This window comes from Anopheles coustani, chromosome 2, assembly GCF_943734705.1.
Source record: "Anopheles coustani chromosome 2, idAnoCousDA_361_x.2, whole genome shotgun sequence".
NCBI classification, from domain to species: Eukaryota; Metazoa; Arthropoda; class Insecta; order Diptera; family Culicidae; genus Anopheles; species Anopheles coustani.
Genome location: NC_071289.1, coordinates 16,681,745 through 16,695,059, shown reverse-complemented (window position 1 = coordinate 16,695,059; position 13,315 = coordinate 16,681,745). Strand labels below are relative to the sequence as shown.

The 13,315-nt window shown below is 44.5% G+C and overlaps 1 protein-coding gene across 3 annotated transcripts in view; it reads right to left on the bottom strand.

The window, feature by feature from the left end:
• Window positions 1-13,315, bottom strand: part of LOC131266544 (protein spire) — a 126,855-nt gene that overhangs the window by 51,902 nt on the left and 61,638 nt on the right. For all 3 annotated transcript variants that reach the window (XM_058269109.1, XM_058269110.1, XM_058269111.1), the window contains exon 4: window positions 6,183-6,358. In XM_058269109.1, coding sequence (XP_058125092.1) covers window positions 6,183-6,358 — 176 coding nt within the window. The remainder of the gene's footprint in view (window positions 1-6,182; window positions 6,359-13,315) is intronic.

The following is a 13,315-nucleotide window of genomic DNA, read 5'->3' as shown; positions in this document are numbered from 1 at the left end:
CAACCCGCAGCAAACGGTCGCCACCGATTTGTGTATGATCGAATTAGGGGAAAGTTTATGACTTGATCTTCCCCATCGGGAGGCGATGGAAGGCAAACCAGATCCAACCAGAGCCGGGCGCAACTTTTCTCCGGATGCTGGGCCACTGGTGACTTGCGGGAAGCATTTGCAACAAAATAGCGCAAAAACAATCCACAAAGATGAACAGTGGAGTGTAGTAAAGATTTTGGGTCAGCTCATCGAATCTCTCCGTAACCTGCTTTTCGATCAAAGGCCATCAAAATACCGGAAGAATAAACTACTTCTTGGCAATTAATCTTCACTAGACGATAGCAATACTGTCCCGAGTCATATTCAAGGAGTTCGCAAACGGTACTTCAAAAGCAAAGAACGGAGAGTCTGTGGCGCACAAGCGAAATAGCCCTGGAGACCGACGCAAGAGTTCAAGAAGGAGGAGGAGGTCAACACACGCTTACGTTAAGCAAGATCGGTGCTCGGTTCCGGACGTTCGATGGGGAATTTATGAGTAATTTGTTCTCATTAAGTACTTAAGCCGACCCAGCATATGCATGCTGTACCTTTGATGGCACTCCTAAGCCAACGTCAAAGCTAGGCGAGTTCCTTCACTGCCCTCGTTCATTAGAATGATGAAGTATTCCCCCCGTTGGGCTTTCACTGCGCAGTAAAATCGCTGAACGCCGCCGGAGAGATGCAAAATCGTTCCCGCTGTAAGGTGGTTTCGTTGACGACTCAATTGCCGCTATTGATGCCAAAGGTTACGTCTTCCAAACAAGTAGGTCAGCAATTGCCGTTTTGCAGTGAGTGCATTGGGCGCAAGATGGAGGAAATAGCGGAGATGAACGATGCTCTTCCGAGGGAGAGATGCAAGATATTCACCGCATCCCGTGTATGGACACTTTCTATCCATCTAAATATGTACATAAACCGATTTTTCCCTTATAACCCTAAAAGATAGGATAGCTTGTGAGATTCTCTGGGTTGAGAAAAATTAGAAAGCAATTCCCACAAACAAGCAAGTTCAATGCCGATACCGGTAAATCACTGTCGCCGCGTATCCAAGCACAATTTCCGCATACCAACTATAATCGCAAAACGATACAGCTATCAACAAAACTAGAACCTCGTCGTCCACGGTTCTCGAACGGTGGCGCCGGACTCACTTTCCCTTCAGCGTGCGGTTCTTGACTGGCCCATCGTTACGAATGGACGCACCGCCGTTCACGTCATGCACCAAGGAGTGGTACCGGACACTACTGCACGAGCAGCAGTGGTTGTAATTAATACACTTTCAAAAACCACCCTCCGACCGACCTCAACTGGCCTGATTCGCATTTATTGCAACTACTGCGATAGATACACCAGACACCAGAATAGCCGACCCTGTGTAAATATACGCTCCTTGAGATGGTAAGATGTTAGGTTTGTTTAATTGTTCACCACTTTGTGGTTATTAGTTGAGTGTATTACCTTTACAATCATGACTTTACTAGTTCTAAATCTTCATTTTGTGTTACGTTATTCCTAAAATGTTTTTAAATAAATCGTTACAGAGTTCTTCATTTGCAAACATCAGGAATACATATGAATGCTAATCAATTATCTAATCTTAACACTCATAAATATGTACTATGCATTAAGTGGTGCACTGTTCTAAAATAGAATATATAGATAAAAGTAATGATCAGAATACAAAAAGAAGGACAGTTTTCTTGAACAACCATTCAGGTTTTACCCCGTTTGTGATGTAACTAGGTCGGAATAAAATAGTGCAAGACACATACAGCGATACAGCTCGTTAAGAATTTGTCCAAACAAAGTGTGTAGTTCGTAACATGTTCCATCTTGAGCAGAAACCGTTAGTTCTTTCACACATTTATCAAGCCACAGATAATCGGAGAACGGAGCACATTCTGGAGCATTGGTAACATATTTCTTCGAGCAAATAAAGCAACTTGCTTGTGACACTTGCATTAAGAAGGGCACCGCGAAGTTAGCATTGGGAACATCTAAATCAACACCCAGGGGAGCCAGGGTAAAACTACAACTGCAAACAACCGTCTCTTCACGCATGGTTGCGGATCGGAATTCGGGAACAGGGGGGGTCGGTTGTCGGTAACAATTGTATCCCACCAGAAGGGGTTGTTCCATTCTTCTGCCGCTCAAGCAGCTGGCGAAAGATCCGGAACAGGGATCCAACGTTCGCTGGCCGTACAACGCGAGTTCCTGGTACAGAGCTAGATCGCCCACCCCGAGCTCCTAAGAAGAACCGGCCGGCTTCGCTTAAGGTGTCACTGCGGTGTCATAATAAACAATGCGTACCCATACGGTAATTTACCGGTGCTCGGAAGCCAAACATAGTCACAGAAACGGGAAAGAGTACTGAGCTGTGTGCAAAATTCTTCGTCATCCAGAGGACGCCCCCAAAAGGCGCTGAGATGTTGCTTGAGACAAACGAACAAAAGCCGACGCCTTCGGAGCACAAGATCAAATGCAACGGCGGGACCACCTTCGCACTGTAACTCGACTTTTGGAGGGCCATTTAAAGGCCCACTGGCGTTGATATAAATGACTAAGTTTGTGTCATTTCTTTTTTGTCCGATCCGTGCCTGGTTCAAGGCCACACCAACGTCGGAAGTGATCATCCGTTTTTGGCTGACGTAATATGGCTAAAGCGTCTCGACGGAAGTGAAATAGAGCTTCCAAACACAATAGTGCATCCGGAGATGTTATTTCGCCCAATACTAAAGAAGTAGAAACAGTAGGTGTACATCTTATTGCTCTCGGCAGCCACTATCCGGCATCTGCTGTGCCATCCGAACAGAAGAACACAATTTTGCGGAATTTTCACTTTCACTTTTTCCAAGCCCGACCAGGCCAGCCGAGTGGAACGCGAAAAAAGAAGTCGGTTGATTTGATTTCATTGTTGTCCGACGGACGGAAGGATCAAGGCGCCTGCAACCAAAGCCGCCGGCTTTCCGACAAGTCGGCAGCTCATTATCGCGGGTTTTTGGGTTCCGTTTTCGGCTGTTTCCGCACAGCATCTCGCGCAAAAGGCGGTGGAAACGGTTCATTATGTGTTCGTTATGCTCGCCGGTAATAGTGAGCTGGGAGAAAGAAAGAATGAAAAGAATGTTCCACCACTCAACCACCACTCTTTCGCTGTAAACCATCAGCATGGGCGCCTTTCTTCTTCATGTAACACCCTCTCGTAGCGATTCGATTGTTTGCATGCGTATTGCATAAAATACTTGCCCACCGTAGCGCTCTATACTGCTCATTAGCATAAAGGCATAATCTGTGCAAGGATTGTACACCATCCAAGGGCCATCAAAAGAAGGGGGGTCGAAAACGAAGAAAGAGATACGTGGAAGGGCAACCCCATCGCATCGCCTTTTCCAACGGACTGAAGCTTGAACTTGAGGTACTCCTTTCGGATAGACATGTGAAACAGCTTAATCGTAGCTGAAGCAACACTACCAAATGGTGGCAGATGGGCACGAGATCAAAAGACACATGGAAGGAGTAGGAAACCAAGCATGGTGTTGCTCATGGACAAGTCGTACGGCCTTCTACTTCCTTTGAAGCATTTCGTTTTCATTCAACCTAAACCTATACAGTCGCAGGAGTTGTACAATACTTTTCCACTCATTAACTCCCATATTCCTCGGCTGGGGAGCTTCGGTTTGCGTAGCCCAAACAATGTGATGCGATACTGAAGTAAGATATTATCACCAAAATCATTAAGTGCGCTGTGTGTGCTGTCTTGCTCAAGGTAAATGTCATTAGAAATCATGTTGACTAAATCCCAACGCGAATTGGGGCCTTACTTGGCATTGCGTAAGAGATGAGGATGATGAGTAGACCGAATATTTTGGGAAGGAGTGTCAAGGATTTGGATGTTTAGAGTACTAATATTTACTATGTATGTAAGAAATGTTGGACAACTTTGGTTTTCACGTAAAGAACGATTTCAATTGATCGGCATATGTTCAAGCATGGGAACATAGCAGAAGATCATCATCTCAAAATGCATTTGCGACAGGAACTACAACTTAAGGGAAGCTATTTATTACGTACACTTGTTTCTTATTACATTCACCACCAATGATTACAGAGAGTAAAAAAAAGTACCTAGAGTTCCTCATGAGTTTCCCACCTTTTACCCGGTGGCAGAAATTTGTTGCTGGAGCACAAACTAAACTTCTTCTACACTCCCCGTACGGCCTCCTTACTTTACGCCCGGAAACCATTCACTTTTCCACCTTCTCCTTCTTCTGCCTGCCCAAGCAGCTGCCCCAAACGTGAGGAGAAAAAGTGTGTTTAGAAGTGAAAACTTTGTCCACCGCGAGAGGAAGATCCCGTCACGCTTAAGACAAACGAAGGCGCAACCTTCGAGCAGCAGAAAACCAATTAGCTGTCTCGGAATGTGGCTGTCGAAAAGAAGGACTCGACCCTCCGCACCCTCTTCACTCTACTCCGATTTCTCCACCCCTCACCATGCGGAGCTGAGAAAATGGAGTGACTTCGTGGAGTGACGAAAAAAAGGTAACCGTACACGGACGTTAAACGGCTGAGAAACGGATTTTAATCACTTCCGCGGCAACTTTACCACTTTGACGAATGAAGTTCACACACCAAAAAAAAAGCCACCCTACTCTTCAAAACATGTACACACGCGCGGGATCGAACGAAAAAACTGTTTTCCACGCTACGGGTTTTTCCTGATCGATACTGCTTCTAATGTTTTTGCGTTTTCTTTCTCCCTGCACCGCGCTGTCAATTGGCGATCGTAAAATCATCGCTTCGGAACCGTGCTCATCGTTAGGAGTGCACAAGTCGTTCGCTTCGCTTTTCTGGAAGTTAATGAGAGAACTTTTACGTCAACCCCGGAGGATAGAAACAAGCGGGCCCGTTTCTAGCCAACGGGTGATTCCAATCGGGATTTTCATTGGAAAAAGTGAACGGTTTTCACAGGTCATAAATTTCTACTTGCTATCGTAGAGTCTCGTGCGAGGTTTAACTGCAGGCAAGTGGAAAATATAATCGGTGTGCGGAGGGAGAATTTTTCACAGTTTGAAAATAAACAAGCGGAATCTTTCCTTGCGGAACCAATAATACCATGTACAAAGGCAATCACTCAGTTTTCCAAAAAGCACAACACATCGACAAAACCTAGTCAACGTAAACCAAAAATAAATAATCAGATAAAAGTTCACCAGTTTCTAAAGCATAAGTTCAATACACTTTAGACCGATACGTGATCCGGTCTCGTGATCGATAATGATGGAGCACTTTTAGTTCTTGATCTCTCCCGCTTTCTTCCTGACGTTACCTTAAAGTTTACTCCACCAAAGACAGCCTATAAGATGTAAGATTCTACGGAAAATGAAACTAGATTGAGCATCCATCTAACCGTTGCCCATGTCTTTATTCGTGGGACAATGATAGACATGATCGTCTTACATCCCAGAGGAAGCTGACTAAACATGCCTACAGTTTCATAGATCAGATTAGGACAAGACATTGGAAAGAAGTGGAACGCGAAATACAAACAACGCAAGCCGGCAGCTTTTGACTCGGGGCGTTGGGAGCTAGGACTTTCGCATGGCAGAAGATATTGAAGCGTAGGTACATTATACACGTAATTAATCGTACATTCCGACACGTTTATGGTAGCAAGGAGGTCGAACAAGGAGAGATACATTTTAAAACTCCAACGGAAGAGAAGGAAAGCGTTTTTCCTTTCTAACCAAATGTGCGCTTCCGTGGACATGACCATGAGACTTACAATGCTTTCACCTGGCCATGTATCTGGCTCCTCGGATGCGCGACCAATTTTCATACAATTTAGAGCGCTCCTTTTGTGTCCACCCTGATCCGAACGCACGTTCCATTCTACGGCACGAAGGGCGTCCCAAACGCCCTCCCCGTCGTCGATAACAAAAGCTGGAGTCCCGAAAAGTCCCAGCGAAAGGCATTCACGTCGTTCAATCAACGGAAAGCGCGGAGTTGGAAAGCAAGTAAAGCATCATGCACAATTCCATCTTTCCTTTTCGGGAGGAGCGATCGCGCTCTCCCGCTTTTAAGAAGTCACTGAGAAGATGGCGATGGTGATGATGATGATGTTGCTGAAGATGAAATTGATGGAGCAGAAGACTTACCTCTAGCACGTGATCCAGTTCTTTGGTTTCGAGATGCTTTCGTTCGCCGCCGCAACCGTTCGCGGACACGCTTACCACATCCAGCGACGTCCGTAAGCCACAGTCGTCGCCGTCCACCGTCGCCAGGTCTTCCTCGGCTTCCTCCGAGTCACGCTCGATGCCTTCGTCATCGTTGTCTGCGGAAGGGAGCAAAAGAACGAGAAATGTAGAAGATAAAAAACAACGTCCGTCAGCATTGGAGGGAGACTTTGCTTCTTTAACTTTGGGTACATGATTCCGATCACCTGAAGAAGTCGTGCGTTGATAAACTGGATGAACAAATCGTGCAACAGAACTTGAACAAAAGCATCGAGATCTATTGTGAACAGATGAATTGGTCTAACAGTTATACGATCGATCATACTCCATTCTTATGCACTAACTAGAGATAACGCATGTGAACACGTGAGCTTACTTTCTTTGGCTCCGAGCTCTAATTTCTTTTTTCGAAAGTAATCGATTGTGAAGATTGTGTTTGTCCAACCGTTCATGATTAATCGTTGTTTAGATAAGATGTTTTCGGTTCTAACGTAAGAAAATCCAAAACCTTGAGTGTGGAAAGTCATTCTCATAAATTTTTTCTAAAATTTTTAAAGAGTTTATGTTAGCTAAACTTGCAAGTATTCTACAGTTTTAGAATTCTAGCTAAACTCGCAAGTATTTACCAAAGAACTGAAGCTGAATTCTATTCTGCACTATTTTATCGATCATGAACCTTTTTTTTAAATTTATCCAAAGAAAATAATTGTCACACAAAGAAAAACACCAGCTTTCCCCGCACCACAAGGAAAATTTTGAAATAAATCGTTGTTTGCTAACGATTGCATTTATTGTTATCGCCATCTAACGATCGCTTATGTCGCGTTTATTGGCTGAAAGGGATCGAATTTATTATCCGGTACGTTTTCATTGCCATTTCTTCGCTTTTCGCTTTTTCCTTCTCCAGATAAATAATAGAACCTGACACCGAGAAAACTGCTCACCCGCAGGTTTTATGTTGTCTTTCCATCTTGCCCGATGCGCTAAACCACTCCCTGCCTCCGGTACTAGTTGCAGATAGAAAACCTGCCGCCAACTCCCTTGGCGTTGGATTTCTTTTTGCACAAAAATAAACTCACACACACACACACACACACAAGCAGACGGAGAAAGAGGAAACCGTTTTTCACCGCGTGTCGGAGGGCGATAATGTTAATAAATGATCCCATATTTTGTGTCATGAAGCGCATGCTGCCCGCTATACGACGCCGATATTATACGCTGCCTATCGCCAGTGACCGTTGGTCGTTGATTTGAAAATGGGCAGATAACGACGACGGGCGCGTAACATTCCTTAGTCTTGGGGGTCTTTCCTGCTTCATCCGAGCACTTGCGGGGGTGCGGGTGAGCATCGCAGAGGGGATTAGAAATTGCTACGAAAAATTTCTTGATGGCCATGAGTGTGTTCCGAAGGAGCTGATGATTTTTTGTTTCGTTTTCTTCATTTCAAACTCTATCGCAGCACATAACTGCGCAGTTTCGGCGGAGTCCAATTGGTCTAATGGAAGCTGGGGGGGCATCGGGGGTATGAGCTAACAGCACTAATGCATTATTTATGTTACAACCCCGCACAGCTGGAGGACCAACGCCGTACGGAGCAGCGCGTGCGTTTCGGACGATCGAAAACCAAAACCAAAGCCAAGCAAAGCAGGAGGCGTGTGGTTTAAAAAAAAAGAGTCGGTAACCGCCACCCCTCAGCCAAAGAAACTCACCTTCAACTAACGAGGGACAAATGTACACACTATCGCCCAGCAGCATTAATAAGCGAGCATTATATTTAATCAACAACAGAAATATTTTTCTTCTCGCGTTTCAATAGACAAAGGGTCGAGTATTTTAACAACCCTCAAGAAGCTAGAACACGCCGTATAATGTTATTCAACCTGTCCTGGCATTTTTCCCTCCTAAAGTGTTCCACGAAGTGTTTATTTACCTCACCCTAATCGACTGGAAGCGCAACCATCAGCTGGACCAAAGGTACACTTGAGTGCATTTCAAATCAAGTTTACATAAATGCCAGAGCAACATTGCATGAACATAAAAGAATTTCAAAACACCCATTTGGGCGATTCTGGATGAATAGAACCCATTGAATACATAAATAAGAACGTTTCAGAACGCGAAACACCAAATAGGGAGAATAAAAATGGGGAAAGATAAAGGGCTATCTAAAATCTAACGGATGCTGAAGATCGTATCTAATGGATAATTTTCACTCAGCTAGGGCATTTAAGATATGATATCGCCTACAAAGTTACGCTATCTGGTAATTGAAAGAAATTTCTATTATGGATTTCAAAAATAACATTTGCGGCCGTCTCTCTTTTGAAACATAACAAAATCTTAAATTTGATAACTATTTTGAATAACAAACGATAGCTGCAAGAAAACAATGTTTTCACGATCAATAGTATGAAACATCTAATAACATAACATAAAAATCATTACATTGGTTTATTTGACGGGAATTACGTTTAATAGGTGCCAGGCAATCATGACACACAATATCTATCAATTACTAGGCTGAATTTAATAATGATTGCCACAATAAACCCCTCCCTGGAAAACAGAAACACCGGCACCGCCCGTTGCATCGTGTTAAGGTGTTGCCTGCTGCCCGGTTTTATAGCCAACCATTAAATGATCAATCAATCGCCCTCCCACGCCAAGGCGAGCTAGTGGTGGCGAGAAGAAACGAGACGAGTCCTGGGTTGACAGTATGAAGCAAGACACTTGGGAGATGGAAACCACATCTTGCGACACACGAGCGACCGAGAGACCGATTATCATTCGGTGCACGACACGTTCTTGTCTTGTTCAGCAGAACCTGCCAAAAACTATAAATCATAGGTGTGATACACACAAACACTCGATCGTTTGGCGCTTGGTACGGATCACTCTCCCCATCTCTCTCTCTCCCTGCTCACTGCCGCTCTATCTTTATTTTAATCCAACAACTTTTCATTTCATGTTCTACCGACACCCGCAAGCATGGCGAACATTTAGCAAAGCGAAATGTGTGGTGGTGTTGTGCAATGTATGCAAATTGTCGTCAAAGCCACGCTCCAAATTCCAGTGAATCATTCTTGGGTCCGCCAGGCGCGAGCGCACCGAAGTGCGCCATGGAAACAAACTGCCATTGAGGCCGCTTGAGCGAAGTGTATGACACGTTCTCCTTCGGTTGGCGAGTTCACTAACCCTTGGGAAAACTCGTACCGATGGGAGACGGGCCAGGGCGCTAGGCACGCGAAAAACAGTTCGCCTTGCACATGCACCTAGTTGTGTCTCTTATTTTCCATTCCAGTTTCAGCAACGACTCATTCATAAAACGGCATCTGAAGCGAACGAATGTGGGGTGGCTAGCGAAGGAAAAACTACCCCAGCGGGAGGGCGCTTTCAGCGGGTACAGTTTTCTTTCACTCGCGAACACATCCCACCTCGACCACTGTTGCAGTCACCACCGCTGGGCTGGAGACTTCAACGCTGCTTTGTGAGACGAACGTTCAGGGCTTTACTTGCAAGCTTCGTTTTCCAGTAGAACTCTTTGTGGGCCAAACCCGTTTCACCCTTCTCGATTGTGTGTTCTAGCGTACGTCACGCAAAATGCTACAAAATTGGCAAAACTGCATCGGCCGCACTTTTCTTCGCTGGGCCACCGAACAGCGACAACCAAGAGGGAAAATACTCGCACGCTTTTCCTCGCAACTCCGCCAACTCCACTGGTGTTTTTACGGCGGGTGGTAGTGTGCAACCTGCAAAGTTTCGTGCAGACGCAGCGATGGGCTTGCCCCAGCAAACGTTGGACGGCTGCAGGCGGCCACGGGCGCGAAGCAATGGCATATTTATTTCTCGGTCAGTCAGTCAGTCAGCTTGATGTATTTATTATTGTTACCCTTTTACATCGCGTTTTCTTTTTTTTTTTATCCCTCGGTTCTGTTCTAAAGCAACACTGTTGAAATCCGTACTGCACCTCAAGACGGTGTTTTTTGCGTGCAAACGACATGCAATAACTTGCATTCGTGCACGGTAACCATATATATGGATGTATTTTTTGCCGATTTCTCATCACACCTTTTTATTTAATATTATTCTGGCCTTGAGGATGCAAATTCGCCATCATAAAAAAAATTAGGCAGAATAATTTAAATCAAAAAAACACGTAAAAATATGGTGTTTATAGAAGCACCTCCAAAAGGTTATCACAAAATATCAGTATCAGAAAGTCAAAATTCTTTACCTGCCGCACTGTAGCCATAAAATGTTTAAGTTATATGTTGGCTACGTACACGTCAGGTAAAAAACATCATTATCCAAATAAGGTACCGACGGTATAAGGAAACACGACGTCTGAAATATCGATCTCACCCTGAGGGTTCCATTATCACATGAAGGTTAGGTCAATTTATTTCCTTTTCGTTTGCCAGCTCTGCATTCGAAAGGCCACACATTTATTATGCGCTTCGAAAGTGTGAAATTATTCCAACTTAAATCGACCCTATAGTTAAGCCGGTAGATAAGCGGCCCAATCCCGCCATGAGCACTTGACCGCGCCCCAACAAACAAAAATAAGGAAAGAAGGAAGAAAAAGTCAATTGAACAGTGGTCCAGTGCCCCAAAAGATCGTGACCATCGATGGAATTCCTTCCTCGTGAGTACGTGCTGTTGTACGCTAACGATGGCTATATTATCGAATCCGCAGAGAACAGGTTTATTGGAGCCGATTGAAAGGCCTACCGTTTGTCGAGCGACATATTGAAGCTGTGAGTCAAATGTGACGCTCACGTCAAATGGCGGAACGGCGGTAAAGTTCTTTCAAATTAAATTCCGGCCCAGAGCGCAGAAGTCTGAATCGAGAAGCTAATTTCTTCTCCATATGTTCCCCCGGTTCAGCATCAAGGATACTCAGATTTGGTTCTCTTTTGCTAAAATATATACTTTTCATTACTAAACATTGTATCATGCCACCACTTGAAGGCCAACGGGTTGCTATTAGTATGTCTGTTCCTATCTCAATTTCGATACGCCCCGTAAGGGGTAAACTACTTTTTTCGGTGTTGTTTCCAGGGTGTTTTATTCGGCTCGCGGTACAACATAGTTATATTACCGACAGCCTGATAGCTTTGGACATGGGAATGACGGTAGATTGGGAGTTTACTCGAGTGCCTTAGGCCAAACACCGTTGCAAGGCAGGGAACTGTGAGTTGGATCACTTTAGAAGTTAAGAAATATTTTTTAAACGTTCAGAAGCTCTGAATTTTGGTGTGTCTTCAATAAAACTATTTTAAACTATTTTATTCTGAATGTTTTGAAAGCTGCTAGCATAAAAGAAAATGTTAAGAAAATAACCTAGACGAAGTTCTTTGAATGCGATAAACAACTACTTGGGAGCACCGACCTTAAACACGAATGTTGGCGGAAATTTTCACTAGCCATGAAAATTTCATACCGTCCTTCACGAAGGTAACGTTTCTCCAGTTTGTGTTGGCAATGAAATTCACGACCGAGCCATCGTCGTGGGAGGTAACCACCGATCTTCTTTTATGCAGTAAGACAAACAACACTTATGTTAATTATGGAAAATCTTCACGACACCTTTGCCAGCGTCAAAACATTGAAACACGTCGAACGGTCGTTTTCGTTTCTTTTTACAAAAAAGAAAATGCCATCGTGTGGGGGCCCTGTTGCTACAAAATGCTTAATCGGTGCAGGCCTTCAATTGAAAGCGTGAAAATGCTCACGATTGTCGCACGCACCCCGGGAGACGCTGAATTCATTAAGCAAGTGTATGTTCCCGCTAGCTAGGAAAAGGTAATTAAAACCCGAAAGAATGAATTTGAAACAAAACTTTCGCTCCACGGTTCACCAATTCACTGTCGTCGGAAATTGAAAATGGGCTGTGAATATGGTGTATGTGAAACCCTTGTTTTTTACCGACCAAAACCCCTGCGAGAGCAAAGATTAGACCGAATGCGTGCACGACGACAAAGCTGAGCACGCCACACGCACCCGTAAGCTGTCACCGAGTGTGAAGGACAATCTGGTGGTTATCTATGGGCTGCGGAAAATATGTATCATACATTCACCGACACCTCCACAAATGTGCGGAATGGTCCGAAAAAGAAAAAATGAAAATCGCGTGCCACTTGAGCGAAGCCACCCACCCCGGGTCGGCCTAGCCCGATTCGCACATCCGATGACGCGCGTTTCGGAACGCTGAACAACGCGGAGGGACATCAACAGTAATGTGTGCAGCTCTTGCGTCGACCAATACACGGGGCTGAAGTTTTCCCACGATTTTCGCACGCAAAAGCAATGGAAACAAAAGAGGAAAAGCGATCACGAAGAAGCACGGCGCGTACGACAAAGAAATCACGCAAGCAAGACACTAACGCACGGTAAGCGACGAACCCAACCCAACCTCCGGAACGGGCGGAAAGAAAACATCCGCGAAGAATCTCATTCTTGGCTGTACCGTAATTATTTTCCTCATGTTGATCATTAAGTAAGGTAAGTATGTGTTACTCTGCCGTTACAGTTTCCTTTCGTTCGTCGTCCCAAGCGGCCCTTCCTTCTGAAGGTTGTGCGAAGCTCTAGAGAAAAGATCCCTCCGGGCGTTATTGCTGACCTCCACCAACGACTCACGACTAAGTTGAACATATGAAATTGGATTTTAAAATACCGTATGCTGAACCAGTCGTACAACATATTACCAAGAACTTCAATTCCAAATTTCGGGTAGAATAACAATATCATAGCATATTGATAAACCTTACTGAAGATTTCTATAAAACAATCCAAAGAGCGGTTCCATGTCGAGTCGCATATGAATATTCTCAACTCCTGAGTATAAAACATACTCATCCCTCTGTTATGACCCATGACTTATCCCTTAGTTTTGACTCATAGTCTTCTTCAGGGGACTCGATGATCTTGACCTACCAAACATCTAGAAAGCATCTCACACTCATCCTGTCGATCGGCAGCCTTCAAACTATCACGGCACATCCATTAACTGAACGCACAAACAAACTCACAGTGCGACATACTCTAGCTTA